The following is a 17,397-nucleotide window of genomic DNA, read 5'->3' as shown; positions in this document are numbered from 1 at the left end:
CTCGGTTGCAACACTCACTACCAAGTTCCATTGAACTCTGGAGCAGTGAAAACACATTCTCTGGAGTGAGGAATCACGCTTCACCATCTGGCAAATCTGAGTTTGGCGGATGCCAGGAGAACTATACCTGCCCCAGTCTATAGTGCCAACTGTAAAGTATGGTGGAGGAGGAATAATTGTCTGGGACTGTTTTTCATGGTTCGGGCTAGGCCCCTTAGTTCCAGTGAAGGGAAAACGCTACAGCATACAATGACATTCTAGACGATTCTATGCTTCCAACTTTGCGGCAACAGTTTGGGGGAAGGTTCTTTCCTGTTTCAGCACGACAATTCCCCCCTGTACACAAAGCGAGGTCCATACATAAATGGTTTGTCGGGATCGGTGTGGAAGTACTTGAGCCCTGACCTCAACCCCATCAAACACCTTTGGGATGAATTGGTACGTCGACTGCGAGCCAGGCCTAATTGCCAAACGTCAGTGTCCAACCTCACTGCAGCAATGTTCCAAAATCTAGTGGAAAGCCATCCCAGAAGAGTGAAGGCTGTTATAGCAGCAAAGGTGGGTCCAACTCCATATTAATGCCCATGATTTTGGAATGAGATAGTCGACGAGCAGGTGCCAGATACTTTTGGTCATGTAGTGCATCATGAAAACAGAATATTCATTCCAAATGTTTCAGGATTAACACAATGATACTATGATAGTGTGTGAGTGTAAGAGGGGGTACAACAGGGGTCATCCACTCACCACACTCCAGGGACTCGTCAGAGCCGTCACTGCAGTCTTTGTCATGATCACACACAAAGTGCTTGGGAATGCACTGTTTGTTCTGACACATGAACTCATTCTCATCACAGGTGTTGTTGAACACTGAGACACAGACGGACAGACATTAGTTAGTCAATAAGCTACTGCATTATCAAAATAATCTGTATACCAGCAAGTAAGTATTTGATAATGATTGCATAAAGAACTTTTGTTAAACTCAAATTGCTTAACATTGTTTGGGGTTAAGTAACATCTCCCATAATTCCATAGGTAAAGATGTATCCAGTCAATAGTCATCCATCCTCCTCTGATCCACTACTCACCACACCCAGCCTTGACACTCTCATCCACACCCAGCCTTGACACTCATCCACACCCAGCCTTGACACTCATCCACACCCAGCCTTGACACTCATCCACACCCAGCCTTGACACTCATCCACACCCAGCCTTGACACTCTCATCCACTACTCACCACACCCAGCCTTGACACTCTCATCCACTACTCACCACACCCAGCCTTGACACTCTCATCCACTACTCACCACACCCAGCCTTGACACTCTCATCCACTACTCACCACACCCAGCCTTGACACTCATTCACTACTCACCACACCCATCCTTGACACTCTCATCCACTACTCACCACACCCAGCCTTGACACTCATCCACTACTCACCACACCCAGCCTTGACACTCATCCACTACTCACCACACCCAGCCTTGACACTCATCCACTACTCACCACATCCAGCCTTGACACTCTCATCCACTCCGTCAGGACAGTCCTTGTCCCCGTCACACTTCCAGTGCTGGGGGACACACACGTGAGAGCCAGGACACTGGAAGGCATGTGGACTACATGTCTTATTCTCTGTCAGGAGAGGTGAGGGGAGGAGGGGGGACAGATATGGGGCAAGGGAATTACTCTTGGGTGCATTCGTTTTGAATTCGTCTAGTATTTCCAATTGAGTGACCGCCCTGTTAGAGATTGTGTGTGGCGTGAATCATACTCACTGCACTTGCTGCCCTCGTCAGTCCCATCACCACAGTCATCAGCGCCGTCACACACCCAACGGTTGGGGATACAGCGGTGGTTGCCGCATTCAAACTGGCTGGCCGAGCAGAACTTATCTAAAAGAGAGAGACCAAAGGGGGTGGTGCAATGAAGACAAAGAACATCTGTCAGAAATGTGTGGTGAAAGACTAGTGATGAGCAGTCCAGTAAAAAGCCATCTGAACTGACCACAGTGTGTCTCGTCAGCTCCGTTCTCACAGTCGTTCTCCTTGTCACAGGTCCAGCTCATAGGGATACAGCGACCACTAGGACACGCAAAGAATGAAGCAGGACACTTGGTCTTCCTCCGGTCTGCTCGACAAACAGATGGACAGATAGTGGTTCATCAAAACAAATGTTATTGGTCGCATACACATATGTAGCAGATGTGTAGCGAAATGCTTGTGTAATAATTCCAACAGTGCAGTAACATCTAACAATTCAAAACAATACATTCAAATCTAAAAGTAAATAAGGAATATATATAAATATTAGAATGAGCAATGTTGGAATCTTGAGTGTATATACACTACCTTTCAAAAGTTTGGGGTCCACTAAAATAATTTATCAGAAATAGGCCAGTATCCCGGAGTCGCCTTTTCACTGTTGACGTTGAAACTAGTGTTTTGCGGGTACTATTTAATGAAGCTGCCAGTTGAGGACTTATGAGGCGTCTGTTTCTTAAACTAGACACTAATGTCCTCTTATTCAGTTGTGCACCGGGGCATCCCACTCCTCATTCTATTCTGGTTAGAGCCCGTTTGCGCTGTTCTGTGAAGGGAGTAGTACACAGCCTTGTACGAGATCTTCAGTTTCATGGCAATTTCTCTCACGGAATAGCCTTCATTTCTCACAACAAGAATAGACTGACGAGTTTCAGAAGAAAGTTCTTTGTTTCTGGCCATTTTGAGCCTGTAATTGAACCCACAAATGCTGATGCTCCAGACACTCAACTAGTCTAAAGAAGGGCAGTTTTATTGCTTCTTTAATGAGCACAACCATTTTCAGCTGTGCTAACATAATTGCAAAAAGGGTTTTCTGATGATCAATTAGCCTTTTAAAATTATAAACTTGGATTAGCTAACACAACGTGCCATTGGAACACAAGAGTGATGGTGGCTGATAATGGGCCTCTGTACACCTATATAGATATTCCATTCAAAATCAGCAGTTTCCAGCTACAATAGTAATTTACAACATTAACAGTGTCTACACTGTATTTCACCTTGTGAAGATGCTGGAGGAAATAGGTACAAAGGTATCTATATCCACAGTAAAACAAGTCCTATATCGACATAACCTGAAAGGACGCTCCGCTCAGTTCCAAAACTGCCATAAAAAAGCCAGACTACGGTTTGCAACTGCACATGGGGACAAAGACAGTACTTTTTGGAGAAATGTCTTCTGGTCTGATGAAACAAAAATAGAACTGTTTGGCCATAATGACCATTGTTATGTTTGGAGGAAAGAGGGGAGGCTTGCAAGCCAAAGAACACCATCCCAACCATGAAGCATGGGGGTGGCAGCATCATGTTGTGGGGGTGCTTTGCTGCAGGAGGAACTGGTGCACTTCACAAAATAGATGGCATCATGTGGAGGAAAATTATGTGGAAAATAATGAAGAAATATCTCAATACATCAGTCAGGAAGTTAAAGCTTGGTCGCAAATGGGACTTCCAAATGGACAATGACCCCAAGCATACTTCCAAAATTGTGGCAAAATGGCTTAAAGACAACAACGTCAAGGTATTGGAGTGGCCATCACAAAGCCCTAACCTCAATCCGATAGAAAATTTGTGGGCAGAACTGACAAAGTGTGTGCGTGCAAGGAGGCCTACAAACCTGACTCAGCTACACCAGCTTTGTCAGGAGGAATGGGTCAAAATTCACCCAACTTATTGTGGGAGGCTACTCGAAACGTTTGACCCATGTTAAACAATTTAAAGGCAATGCTGCCAAATACTAAATCGAGTGTATGTAAACTTCTGACCCACTGGAATTGTGATACAGTAAACTATAAGTGAAAAAATCTGTCTGTAAACAATTGTTGGAAAAATTACTTGTGTCATGCACAAAGTAGATGTCCTAACCAATTTGCCAAAACTATAGTTTGTTAACAAGAAATTTGTGGAGTGGTTCAAAAACGAGTAAACTTCTGACTTCAACTGTATGTACAGCAATAGTTGAATAGAAGGGCCTTGACTAGAATACAGTATATACACATATGAAATTAGTAAAATGGTATGTAAACATTATTAAAGTGATCAGTGATTTCATGTCTGTGTACATAGTGCAACAGCCTCTAAGGTTGAGTAACAGGGTGGTGGCCGGCTAGTGACAGCGACTAAGTACAGGGTGGTGGCCGGCTAGTGACAGCGACTAAGTACAGGGTGGTGGCCGGCTAGTGACAGCGACTAAGTCCAGGGTGGTGGCCGGCTAGTGACAGCGACTAAGTCCAGGGTAGTGGCCGGCTAGTGACAGCGACTAAGTCCAGGGTAGTGGCCGGCTAGTGACAGCGACTAAGTCCAGGGTAGTGGCCGGTCTAGTGACAGTGACTAAGTACAGGGTAGTGGCCGGCTAGTGATGGCTATTTAACGGTCTGATGGCCTTGAGATAGAAGCTGTTTTTCAGTCTCTTGGTCCCAGCTTTGATGCACCTGTACTGACCTCACCTTCTATAACATCATAGCACGTTTGTTTCACAAGAATACTTATTTACTGACAAACAAACAATTCTACTTTTAATGACATTTCTAATCTTGCAGTTTTGTGATATCTTCGGTCCCTCTTTACTTTTCGTACTCATCTTGAATTTGGGAGAGTTTAATAGACTTGTGCTATGTGTTAATGACATGTTGGTGTTTTAATGTGAACTCTGGGGGCTCCCTTAGCAGCTGGTTGCCTTAAAGAGATACGCTGAATCAGAGTCCACAAGGACAACAGTCTGAAAACATTTCAAATGTTGCAGCTTATTGTGTGTGTGTGTGTGTGTGTGTATCTGTGTTTGGGCATGTGTTATGTGTCTATGTGTGCACGTGCGTGCGCATGCGTGTTCACCTGGGCAGTTCCTCTCGTCGGAGTAGTCTCCACAGTCATTGGCTCCGTCACACACCCAGGAGGATGCGTAGCAGAGGCTGGTGAACTCACACTTCTGGAAGGTCACACCCTTCACCCCCAGCCGGAAGTAGCTGGAACAGTCAGTAGCTGGTGGACAAGGACAGGGGTTACACAGTGAGTATATATATTATAAAGTCAGGCTAAACTCATTTAGTTCATTAGCTTCAGCATCGTATCTAACTTCACTGACATTATTGTCCCCATGGGGAAATGTTGATGCAGTGTCATGTACACATTTAAAGTGGCAAAAAAACTGACAATACAACTTTCATAACAGTTAGATACCAATAAAAGGAGAGTAGCCTGCTGGCCTTACTGGGTTGATAGGAACATCAGGCCAAACTATTTAGAAGGGATATCACGCCTGGCACAAATTCTTGTCGAGTTGTTTTTTCCTACCGAGGGGTGCCCTATACCTGCACCCAGAGGGGAGTAGTTCAAAGTTCAGGTACAGGAGGTGGCTTGGGTCTAAAATGACTTTGTGACCCTTGGAGGGCCCTGACCTTAAAGATCTCATCCAGCTGTAAATTGACATTATACATTATGACAGAGCAACAGGTCCAAAATTAAGTCTGGATTAGTGTTACCTCTGATATTAGATTTAGCTGAGTCTAGTCTAAAGATAAGTCTGTTCTTTCTTGAGTTGAGTCTAGTCAATTCTGAAGCCTGGGTTTGTTCGAGTTTGAACTAAACCTAACAAATCGATTTAACTAGCCTGGCGCCCAATGTGACTCACAGCAGTTCATCTCGTCGCTGGCGTCCTCGCAGTCTACAATCTGGTTACATTTGCTGGAGTTGGTGGTGCAGCCACCGTCTCTGCACTGGAACGTCTCTGCCGTGCACAAGGTGGCTGGAACATACACAGATCCACACATTACACTGGTGACAACCATAGAACATCCACCCAGACTACCACCCACTATATACTGCATGAGATAGCGAGCCTGCTTACTGTTGCAGAAGAGTTCGTCTGAGTCGTCCCCACAATCGTCCTGTCCGTTACACCAGGAGCTGTGTCCCACACACCTGCCATTCACACACCGCCTGTAGCCCTTCTTACACACCCGGTTGGCTGAAGACGTACAAAGGGCAGGAGAAAATAACGTTAGAAACATTCATCACATTATAGCTTATAGAGGTCGTGTAAAAGAATGTGTCCGTCGGTCTCACTCACCGCAGTAGGACTGTTTCTCGTCTGACTTGTCCTTGCAGTGGGCCATGCCGTCACAGGTCAGAGTGTAGTTCACACAGTCTCCATTCCCACACTCAAACTCATCTACACTGCCGCACGTGGTGTTTAGGGCTGAGAGGGACAGGAGGAAAGAGACACTTCACTTCATAATAAAAAAAACATGGTTTTAGTGCTGAACATTTCAAAGTTCAGCCCCATTGGCTGTTCTTACATCATTAATGACATGATAAAATGCCCTCATCCACTCTCCCTCCCCATGTCCCCTAGTTCTCGCATTTCTCCATACCCTTCCCTATTCCCTCTTTCTCACCGATGCAGGTGTTGTCCTCCAGCAGTTTCCTTTCGCCATCGCCACGGCAAGTACAGTTGACCCTGCCGTCTGAGGTCAGAAGACACAGGTCCTGACAACCTCCGTTGTTCACCCGACACAGAGAGAACTCGCCTACACAGAGAGAGGGTTAGAGCACGCACGCACAGTGAGTGGTCAGAGACCACAACTCTCCATCTACTTGTGTCTAATATAAACTGACACAGTGTAAATGGGATTTGCAGCAATTACCACAGGTTTACTGTGTGTGTTGAGAGTGGGGAGGAGGTAAGCAACTGGGAAGTCAATAGTGGGTGTTGAGGGGGGGAGTTGAGAGAGACAGGGCCATTGATTTGAAGTGATAGAGGGAGATTGGAAACTCAGTGAGATGAACAAGTGTGAATTGAACTGGACGAGGTAGAGAGATGAGGAAATATGTGTTTCATGGGACTGTTGGAGCAGAAGATGGGGATTGTGTGTGTGTGGTGTGTGTGTGTCTACAGGGTGATAGATTGGGGCAGTGGAGTCTCAGGTGGTCTCATTCTCCAGGTGTATGGAGCTCCCCTCAGCTGTGTCACACTCTCTGATTACTTCTGGCACCTCATTAACTTTGGTGGCGCAGCAGTGTGTGTGTGTGTGTGTGTGTGTGTGTGTGTGTGTGTGTGTCAGGAGGCTGGTGGGAGGACCAATAGGACAGTATCAAACATATGGAAACCATGTTTGACTCGGTTCCATTTATTCCATTCCAGCCAATACAATGAGCCCGTCCTCCTATAGCTCCTTCCACCAGCCTCCTCTGGTACGTGTACCACTCTGCTTGGCCACACCAACCCCCCACCCCTTTATCTGCCCTAAAAAAAAAAACATCCACCCAAACCCCACCCTCTTTTGTTGAGAACTCACAGCTATTAGTGTCGTTGGCCACAGCGACGATGCCCATTGGCTGCTGGGGGATGTCGGCTCTGAGGAGTTTCATGTCTCCGCCCACGTACTTGTCGGCCCTGAGGACAGCCCTGCGGACCCAATCGGTCCAGAAGATGTAGTCTCCATACACCGCCAGGCCAAACGGATGGACTGGCTCATTCTTCAACACCACCTATAGGGGGCAGCAGAGATACACACAAAAGTTGAACCGTCAAGTGTGTTTCATGAGTGTGGGTGGGTTATTGCGTATTCATCATCTGCGAGTGTGTGGGTGCCAGTGTTACTCACGTAGCGGCGGCTGCCATCGTACTCGCAACGTTCGATCTTGTCCAGGGTGGCGTCGGAGAAATAGAGTTTCTCAGCGCGGTGGTCTATGGCCAGGCCGTTGGGGGTGCGGATGTCACTGCCGATGATCACCAGTACATTGTTACCAGACAGGGTGGCACGCATGATACTGGGGGACTGTTCATTCCAGTTGGTCCAGAACATCAGGCTGGTGGGTGACAACACGAGGGAACTTACAGTATAGAAGGCAGATGTGTGTAAACGGTCTGATTCAAACAGCACAACTGGTTTGTGCATGGTGCTTCCCTTCCAACACCATGCAGGTTCCTGCATAAGCCATATACTGTATACAGCATACTGAATATATTAGTTAGCTTTATGTCTCTTTGGATAAATCGATCTGCTAAATGACCAGAATATATTAAGATTGCAAAAGAAGTGCTGTAGGAGAGGCAGGTACATGGGATAAACGCTATCCAAGGAGAAAATCTATGAAAATCTACTTACATCTATACTGTACTTCAATCTGTATTCATCCAATTAAAACACCTTAGGACAAGGGTCAGGATATGGGAATGTTAGCTAGTGTCAGACGAACTGCAACAGACTCGTATCAGATACTCACTCCTGACACTAAAGACTAATAAAACCATATCAATTAAAACCCTTTGACCTGGGTCAGAAACTTGGAACAGTGCGATTTATGACCCTTATGGCCCAAGAGACACTCACTCCTGACACTCGTCCAGTACGAAGGCCCGGGGGTGGTCGTCTCCAGACATGCTGACCACGGTGTCGCGGTCCCAGGCACCCCAGCGGCTCTGGTTGACCGTGTGGCGGGTGATAGTGGAGGTGGTATAGCTGGTCCAGTACAAAGTGTCCCAGCCACGGTGGTACGCCAGGCCCTCTACCGAACCCACATCTGACGAGGGGGAAAGAGGCAGAGGGGAGGCAAGGGGAGAGAGAGGAGGTAGAAAGAAGGAGGATGAGTGGAGAGAAGGGGGGGGGGCAGGAAGAAAAAACAGAAAGGAAAGAAAGACCGGGAGGGAGGAGAAGAGACAAATACCACGTCAATCCCAGTTGAGTGTTAAAAGGACATGACTCAGGTCTCTGGCAGCAGCACAGAGCTGGCAGGCAGAGTGGAGCTGGATGCCATAGCAGAGGAGGTCCAGAGACTACTCACAGGACACTACTCCGAGGACATGACAGGCCACTGGTAATGATCTAGAACCCTCTGTGATCTAAGGCTTTCATCCAACTAACAGCTCTCCAAAAGGTCACAACATAAATGGCTAACAGCTCACAGCATATTTCCTTCCATTGCTCTTTTTCGTCGATAGTTGGGAGTGTTCACAGCCTTCTAATGAGTAACTGGCTGAGTTCAGCCCAGCTCAGCTTAGCTCAGCCCAGTTCAGACGAGAGGAGACTGGGGAGAGTAGAGCTGGCCAAGATGGAGGAACACACTGTACTCTGGTGGTGGAGAAACACACTCCCACAGTCACACACACCCTTAAAGTCTGCCAAGGACACTTTTGGGTTACGCACAGCACACCTACGGTCAACTAATTGTTCCAAAAAGACGAATAGTCACTTGCTTGTTATCCCAGTAGAAACAGAGGGGCTGGAATGATGTAATAGGCATTCTTCTGAAGCAGTTATGACCTAATAAGTACATCACATGTCTGGCCAGTGTCTCTGGGAGGTTCAACACCAGGTGGGACACTTTGCACTTCACCTCCATTTTTCTATTCCATCACCACAGACGTGAGTCACGGACTGGCTAGCAGGGTATTGTGAGAGATTCTGAATGAGACCATGCTAAGGACCTAAGAGCTGGTGTGCGGAGAGCCCAGGTGTGCTACGTTAAAGAAATTCCCTCTGGTTTTCCACTCTCATAAATCAACGCTTTAAAAAATGGATGAAGTGCAACACTAAATCTGCTCCCTCAATTCCCTCTCTCCTCTGTGCTTTTAATAAATCATAAATCGTCAGACTGTAAGGCTCTACATTTTCCTATCCTCGTTTCCCCCTTTCCTCACACCTTTTAACGCTGGCTTCCCTATCTGTGTATCGCTGCTGTATAGGCCCGTCTCTGTCCTGTAAGCTGACTGCAGCAGTTGAAGTTTACAAAAGAGCTGAATTTACAACCTCGTGGTAAATGTAGAGTTCACCCTCTTATCCTGAGCCACACACACGGGTCATTTCATGTCATTTCAGCCAGCCATGTCACCCACCATCTCAGATGGTCCTGAAATTGTTTCTGTAGTTAGAAACGGATAAGATTAGCATTCCAGAAACATTACATTTACATTTAAGTCATTTAGCAGACGCTCTACCTTGTTGAAGAATCAATATACAACCTTTGGAATGCATTCCCTGTGAACCTCTATTCCCCTCTTCAGATAAATTAGCCATTGAAGTCGCTATACCATAAATGAGTGTGAAAATACCAAGTTTTACCTACTAGATGTCACTGTTCCTGTGTACTGCCACCACACCCTTTGATCCATTATGTTGGTCTCTAGTGTTTATTAAAACGGCTCACAACATATTCTTTACAACTTTGTGTAGAAAACCAATTGCTTTTTGTTCATTGAAAGATTGTGAAGAAGCAATACTCCAAGCAGCAGCTCCATACTACTTTGCTGGGGTGGGATTGGCGTAGGTGGTCTGTGGGTGGCTAATTGTATTGTATTCCTCATGTCTTACTCATTGTTAGGAATAATTATGGTCCAAATGGGATGTTAGATACTATATTTATTGAATATGATATGAATCCTATAAATTAAAATGGCAAATTTGGGTGCAAACTATTAGTTTAATTTTTCAGAGATCAAATTATATTTAAACAATGTTCCAGGAATGCTAACTCTTATCTGTTTTCTAACAACAGAAACAACTTCAGAACAATCTGAGATGGGTGTCAAAATCCTCTTTCTTGTGCTTTTTGAGGTGTAACGACACACACATACTAACACACACACACACACACACACGCACAGTTTTATGGCACTTATCTGTGTGTGATAACAGACCACAACACTCTAGCTGAGTGTTTGCTCTCAGGGCAAAGGTAAACAATTACCCTGATTTCTCAAGTTTCAAGTTGTAATGTCACATGCACAAGTACAGAGTGTGGCTGTGTGTGTGTGTGTGTCAAACTCTGTGAAAGGCTTTGATTGTCCTGTACAGGTCCTCCCATTGACAAAAGACCAACCCATCTCTCTTGCGTTGGCACTGTCAAAGCCATATAGTACAGAAAAGTCCAGAGTCCACATGTTATTTACTGTGATTCGCCTCTTTCTTCAAGCCCATACATATACCTGCCTCTCCTACCGTACGCTGCTTCTCTCCCTCTGTCTCTTCAGAGATTCCTTCCTGTGGGCTCTGAATAGGCAGACTGTCGATGACTTAGCAGTGGAAGACTGATTGAGGCGTCATACAGAGGCTTTCTGATGTGAGCTGACCGGAGACAGAGTCATCCAGAGAGTTTAGACCCAGACAGCCACCACTGTCAGACAGACATAGCAGGAGCCCTGGGGAGAGACTGAGCCCGGCGGCTAGCTGGATGCTAAATCAATAGCATCGCAAACGTCAACAGAGGGGGGCTGATGTCTATGTTCTCTCCTTTCTTTGGAGGGACTAGGACAAAGGTAGAGCTGATTGGCAGGACGAGAAAGGATTGATTCAGATTGTGGGAGACCTCAGTCACGTGTCTGGTAACAGTCCCTCATCAGTAGTCTTTCAAAAGGACCATTTTTGGAAAGGTAAACACTTCAGAAGAAAAAGAACGACACTTTTCTACTGTGAGTTTCTGGACTATGGAGAGGAAAATACTGAGCGAGACAAACCCATCGAATCCTAACTGACAGGAGGGCAACTTCAGTGGTTATGGTCAGAAGAATTAACTTTGAGAACCTATGTAATGTCAAATCTGCTGAATGTTCCTGTTGATGGCACACCTTAGTGTTATCGACTCTCCGTTTCAATAATAATTCCCACACGCTTTTGTTATCAGTGGCTAGTTGATCAGTCATAAGCAGAAGCCTAGTTTTTACAGCAGGTAGATATCGACCCATGGGAGTGTCATCTTGCTGCTAGGATTTTTTCTCATCAGTCATCACTGCTTCACTGTATCAACTCTGGGCTCAGTGTAAGGACTAAGGAGTAGCCCCTTTAAGGCTGGTCTGTCTGTCCTCTCCATGGCGGATAATGGATCTGTGTGGAGGAATGACAGTGGTTCTGGTGATGAGGAGACTGGGGTCAGCAGTGTGGAGCTGGTCCTGGTTCTAGTGGTGGATGTCCTGATCCTGGTGCTGGGTGTGACGGGGCACTCCCTGGTGATGGTCATCCTGTGTGGTCGTCGAAGGGCAGGTCCGGGGGGTCAACACAACCAGGGGAACCTAACAGGGACAGACACCCTCCTGCTGGCCCTGAGTGCGGCCGACCTCATCCTCCTCTCCATGCTGCCCTTCCACACCGTCGCCATAGCGATGCAGCACTGGCCCTTCGGGGACTTCCTGTGTCGGCTGGTGAGCTTCCTGGGTGCCGCCTGCTCCTCGGCTAGTGCCTTCACGCTGGCCGCCCTGGCCGTGACGCGATATCTGACCGTGGTGGAGCCAACCCAGGCCTACCGCCTTCTTACTCCTCGCCGCGTAGCGCTGACCTCCGCTGCTCTCTGGCTTCCTGCTTGTGCCCTGGCTGCCCCACAGCTGGCCTTCCGCTCCGTGGGTGACCGGCGCATCTCCCCCGATGGCCTGGCCTGCTTCAACTTCCTGTCGCACAATGGCCAGCTGGTGTATGGAGCCTGCCAATTCCTGCTGTCCTTCGCCCTACCACTGGGCGTCATCGCTGTGGCCTACAGCGGGATCTACTTGTTCCTGTGGCGGAGTTGTAGGGACAGCAGAGCGCCCCAGGTGGAGCGATACCAACGGAAGGTGACCCAGACATCGGCCCTGCTGGTGCTGGCCTTTACCCTGTGCTGGTTGCCCTCCTACGGCCTGACCTTTGCCCTCCTGGGGGGAGGCAGCCATGGGGCCACGGGGTCATCACCGCGCTTCGGGCCCTTCAGCGTGTTCGCCCGCATCACGGCCACCTCCTCTACCGTGGCCAACCCCATCCTCTACGTTCTCATGTCCCAGAAGTTCAGACAGGACCTGCTGGAGCTGGGTGCCAGGGGCGGTGCCAGGGGTGGGAGTCAGTAACCGTGACAACAGACAACTATACAAGACTGGTGGACATGTCTCTAAATCTCTAAGGTTAAACTGTGTGTCCATGACAAACTGGATGTGGGCTGAACATCTGTTGTCTGAGAGCTTGTGGGAAGAACTAAAATAAGTGTCATAATAACAACTCTACGGGACTAAACTACAAAACCATTTCTACCCAAATCTCACTGCTACTCCAGTACACAACTATCACACTAAGCTGTGGTACAAAGCTCGAGCTCCAAGGTTCAATTGAGGGACAGCACTTGAAGTAAGGAGTCTCCCCACTGTGAGACAACAGTCTAAAAGGAGGATCTGAACACTGAGAATCAAAGGCCTCTGTCTAGAGGGCCTCCTGGGACATGGCAAAGAACAGACATCTGGGAGAAATACATTTATGCTTGTAAAAAAACAAAACAAGAGAAAAGCTTTAAAGGATGTGAGCTCTTTTACACATTAATACCATTCTGTAGCGATTGTTGTTTCTTTCTGCGATGTTCTTCTGAGATAAAGAGAATGAAGGTCTAGCTGTGCCTCAATCTGGTTTATGTTGTTGTGTACAGTGTGTTCCCAAACTAAGGTAGATATGAAAGCTTTCCACTGTTTCCCAGACTCTCAGAAATAATAGTTGGCCACTTGGTTTTCCTGCCATGTTTCAGTTGGAGGTCGAAAACAAGTTTGGTTTTGAGCCCCGGCTGTTTCTTCCTGGAGAATGCTACCCATTGGGGGGTCTGCTGTAAGTCACCACCAAATAGGGTTTGTTCTTAGTGAAGGAGGAGGAGAGGGGGATGAAAGATGCTGCTTAACAAATGGGAGGGAGAGAGAGCCATCTAACAGAGGAAAATGTTTTGGCACATTTCTCAAACTTCAGCCAAATAACCTGATATAACTAGTGCTCACCTACATTCTCTTGGCCTTATCAATTGGCATTGACGACAGAGTAAATCAATGAATTATGGGTTGTGAGGGAAAAGTTATGATTCGGGGGATGATAACAGATCAAATAACATTATTATTTTTTTAAATTAAAATGTTAAATCACATACACAGATTACAGCAAGTATAAAAGGTGCAGAGAAATGCTTATTTTGATTGGATGAATAAGAGAGGAGAGAGAGGGTGAGTAACATACTTTCCACCAGTGTCTTGCGGTCAGAGCCATCATCATTGATCTGCTGGATGTTCCCAAAGTGGATGTCACTAAAGAAGATGCGATTGGCTCCTTTCCCTCCTCCTCCACGGTAGTCAAACGTCAGAGCTATAACGTTCTTCATGTGCTCAGGATCCTCAAACGGTTTTATAGGAGCGTTTAGGTTCTCTTCATCCGATAGGTGAACACTCTTTAGAATGGTCCGTTCTGAGTAGAGTAGGTAGCCGTCGTAGTCACGGCAACCCCGTCCGTCCTCGGCCAACATGCCGTGAGCACAGGCACATGTACGTTCTGCGTTGCCACGGAAAAGACACAGTTGCTGGCAGCCGCCGTTGTTATCCTTACACACATTCGTTCCTGTGTAGAGGGGAAATATATTTAATATTCACTGTAGATTTTTAAAAAATCCCTCTCAATAAAATAATAATTCAAATATGAAACATTTGAAAAATATCACATTAAATGGTATTCTGAATAAAATCTTTAATGGGTTTGGGATTTAAAATAATTGTATTACCAAACTTTACAGCATTATTGCCCCTATAATCATCTCTGAGTAGACTCTCTAAACGAACACATCCACACACTGCCCACCTTGCTGCCTGGCCCGGTTGAACACTTTGATGTCTTTGAGCTGTACTCCGATGCCAGTGCGCAGAGGCACAGAATCTGTAGCGTTGTCTTTGCTGCCCCTCTTTATGGAGCCATTGGCATGAGTCCTGATACAGCACAGACAGAGAGAGACATGACATCAGGGAGAGAGAGACAGACTAAGTAAAAGGAGTGAGGGAGACACCCTGGCTGAGAAGGAAGGTGAAAGATGAGTGAGAAAGACGGAGTGAATAAATTCGGTGACAGTAAATACATGAGGGAAAGAATGTCAGAAAGAGGGAAAGAGTCATGACATCAGTGCAGAAAGAGAAAGGGTGAAGGAGCCAACAGCTGAGATGCAAGGTGGCAGATTATGGTGAGGGAGTGAATTCATTCCAGACAATGAATAGGTGGAAGAGTGAATATCAGAGAGAGGGAGAGAGAGAGATAGAGACAGACCTGTCACTCCAATAGATGTATTTCTCAAACACAGAGACAGAGAACATGTCCATGTTGTTGTTAGCCAGCACCACCTCTCTGTTCTCTCCGGTCTCCAGGTTGATACGCTCTATCTTGTCTGTACGAGCGTCACACCAGTACAGAAGACCCTCCTGCACACACATACCAGGACAGGGAGTTCAGTTTGTGTGTGTTGTGGTGGTTATTTGTCTGTGTGTCTGTGTGGGTGTTACACTGTACCCGGTAGTCTATGGAGATGCCATTAGGCCAGCTGATGCTGACGTTGACGAGTACAGCTCTCTGAGACCCGTCCAGACGAGACCTCTCGATCCGTGGGTACTGACCCCACTCTGTCCAGAACAGATACCTGTACACACACACAGAGAGTGAGGTCACTTTCCCCTTATTGAGCTGACTAAAGTACTTGGAGTAACCCTGGATTGTAAACATGGTCAAAAACTATATTGATACGACAGTAGCTCAGATGGGGAGAAGTCTGTCCATCATAAAGCGCTGCTCTTCCTTCTTAACAACAATATCAACCAGGCAGGTCCTACAGGCCCTAGTTCTGTCGTACCTGGACTACTGTTCAGTCATGTGGTCAGGTGCCACAAAGAGGGACTTTGTGGCTCAAAACTGGGCAACACAGCTGGCCCTTAAAAGTACACAGGGACCTAACATTAATGATATGCATGTCAACCTCTCATGGCTCAATGTGGAGGAGAGATTGACATCATCACTAGTTGTATTTGTGAGCGGTATTGACATGCTGAAGGCACTGAGCTGTCTGTTTAAACTACTAGCACAAAGCTCAGATACTCATGCATACCCCCACAAGACATGTTACCAGAGGTCTCTTCAAGTCCAGAACAGACTATGGGAGGCACACAGTACTACATAGAGCAATGACTACATGGAACTCAGGTAACACCTTATGGAACAGCAGGGACTGTGAAGAGAGACACACACGGGTACAACCACAAGTACTAGTACACATACACCAACATTGTAATTCTGTTGTATGGTGGTATAATACTATGTGTATTGTAGACATGTAGTGGTGTAATAATGTTATGTGATGTTCTGTTTTATCTTTTGCCTTAATGTGCTCCCCAGGAAGAGCAGCTGCAGCAGATGATGTCAACCCCCCCCCCGTGCTCACCCTTTTTCTGGGTGGACAGTGATGGCGCGGGGCTTGTCCAGGCCCTGGGAGATGACCACGTAGCGGAAGGAGCCGTTGAGTCTGGCCACCTCAATCACATCAAAGCCCTGGTCAGTCCAGTAGATGTTCCCTATGGAGGGTCAGAGCACCAACACAAAATACAACAGCAATACAAACCAGTCACACTTTTACGACAGTGTATTTTAAACAATCAACATGCTTTACAGTACAACAACATTAATGGGATCAACCACAAGAGTCTAACTGATAAAGTAGTTCTGTGGAAGGTTCCTGTATCTTTTGGGATGAATAAAGTTCTATACATTCACTGTATATGACACCTAATACAACTAGGCAAATGGAGAATTCTGCCGTGTTGTTGTGTTGGTGTTGCAGTGTTAACAGGGTTTCCCAGGGTAACCTCAGAGGGCTGATGGAATGCTGCAGTGTTCATTACTCATCCTGCAGTAAGGCTTCGCTCTGTACGCACCCATGTCATGTGACCTGGGCTATACAGGAACCTATCTGGGCTATAGACGCACCTATCTGGGCTATAGAGGCACCTATCTGGGCTTCTTCCCATCTCCTCGGTCTATAACCCTCTTCCTCTTCCTTTGTTAGCGTCTCACTCCCTCTGACTGTACTTCTCTCCCTGGCCTTCTCCCTCCCTCGCCTTGCAAAGGTGAAGATGTGATCAGAATGAGTCTCATCTCTCTTCTGTAAGGCTGTGAAGCGTGTCAGCCATGAGTCTGACAGATGCCGAATGTGTGTGTGTGTGTGTGTGTGTGTGTGTGTGTGCACAGTATGAGTTAGTATGCACGTGTCTGTACATGTGCGTGTATGAGTCTGCATGCATGTATATGTGTGAGCGCGCCTCACCAGCGATCCAGTCCACAGCGATGCCCTCCACTCTGCCGATGCCGTTAGTGACCACATCTTCTCTCCAGGTCTGGTCTCTCTTAGCTCTGCTGATGGTGCTTAGGCCCATGTCCACCCAGTAGATCGTATCATTGTCTGGAGGGGAGAGAACCATCAGTACAGAACAGCAGATCTACTATACCCATTATACTCTTTCATTAACATGTTCATGTGGAATGCACCTATTACACTGGCTAGATTCAGCATATTTTCATGACAAGATATTTTTCATCACTACAGATCTAAAAAAACAACTAGA

General features: G+C 46.7%; 2 protein-coding genes across 5 annotated transcripts in view; one reads left to right on the top strand and one right to left on the bottom strand.

The window, feature by feature from the left end:
- LOC135539899 (low-density lipoprotein receptor-related protein 1-like) overlaps positions 1-17,397 on the bottom strand; it is a 191,066-nt gene that overhangs the window by 31,347 nt on the left and 142,322 nt on the right. For all 4 annotated transcript variants that reach the window (XM_064966133.1, XM_064966135.1, XM_064966134.1 and 1 more), the window contains exons 36-53: positions 17,100-17,234; positions 16,221-16,350; positions 15,299-15,425; positions 15,059-15,210; positions 14,603-14,727; positions 13,991-14,365; positions 8,384-8,573; positions 7,655-7,859; positions 7,346-7,538; positions 6,446-6,577; positions 6,118-6,246; positions 5,896-6,015; positions 5,680-5,793; positions 4,884-5,030; positions 2,017-2,139; positions 1,788-1,904; positions 1,516-1,644; positions 748-870 (exon numbers count right to left, since the gene is read on the bottom strand). In XM_064966133.1, the coding sequence (XP_064822205.1) occupies positions 748-870; positions 1,516-1,644; positions 1,788-1,904; positions 2,017-2,139; positions 4,884-5,030; positions 5,680-5,793; positions 5,896-6,015; positions 6,118-6,246; positions 6,446-6,577; positions 7,346-7,538; positions 7,655-7,859; positions 8,384-8,573; positions 13,991-14,365; positions 14,603-14,727; positions 15,059-15,210; positions 15,299-15,425; positions 16,221-16,350; positions 17,100-17,234 (2,766 nt within the window). The remainder of the gene's footprint in view (positions 1-747; positions 871-1,515; positions 1,645-1,787; positions 1,905-2,016; positions 2,140-4,883; positions 5,031-5,679; positions 5,794-5,895; positions 6,016-6,117; positions 6,247-6,445; positions 6,578-7,345; positions 7,539-7,654; positions 7,860-8,383; positions 8,574-13,990; positions 14,366-14,602; positions 14,728-15,058; positions 15,211-15,298; positions 15,426-16,220; positions 16,351-17,099; positions 17,235-17,397) is intronic.
- On the top strand, positions 10,957-13,385 carry LOC135539900 (delta-type opioid receptor). The gene has a single exon (XM_064966137.1). It carries the CDS (start codon positions 11,854-11,856, stop codon positions 12,853-12,855), a length of 1,002 nt encoding a protein of 333 aa, XP_064822209.1. The 5' UTR covers positions 10,957-11,853; the 3' UTR covers positions 12,856-13,385.

The sequence above is a fragment of the Oncorhynchus masou genome, chromosome 5 (assembly GCF_036934945.1).
Source record: "Oncorhynchus masou masou isolate Uvic2021 chromosome 5, UVic_Omas_1.1, whole genome shotgun sequence".
Classification (NCBI taxonomy): domain Eukaryota; kingdom Metazoa; phylum Chordata; class Actinopteri; order Salmoniformes; family Salmonidae; genus Oncorhynchus; species Oncorhynchus masou.
This window is presented reverse-complemented; position numbering and strand designations above follow the sequence as displayed.

What these genes read in the sequence shown, in the direction of transcription:
- LOC135539900 (XM_064966137.1), top strand. Translation starts at nt 11,854, where the DNA reads ATGGCGGATAATGGATCTGTGTGGAGGAATGACAGTGGTTCTGGTGAT.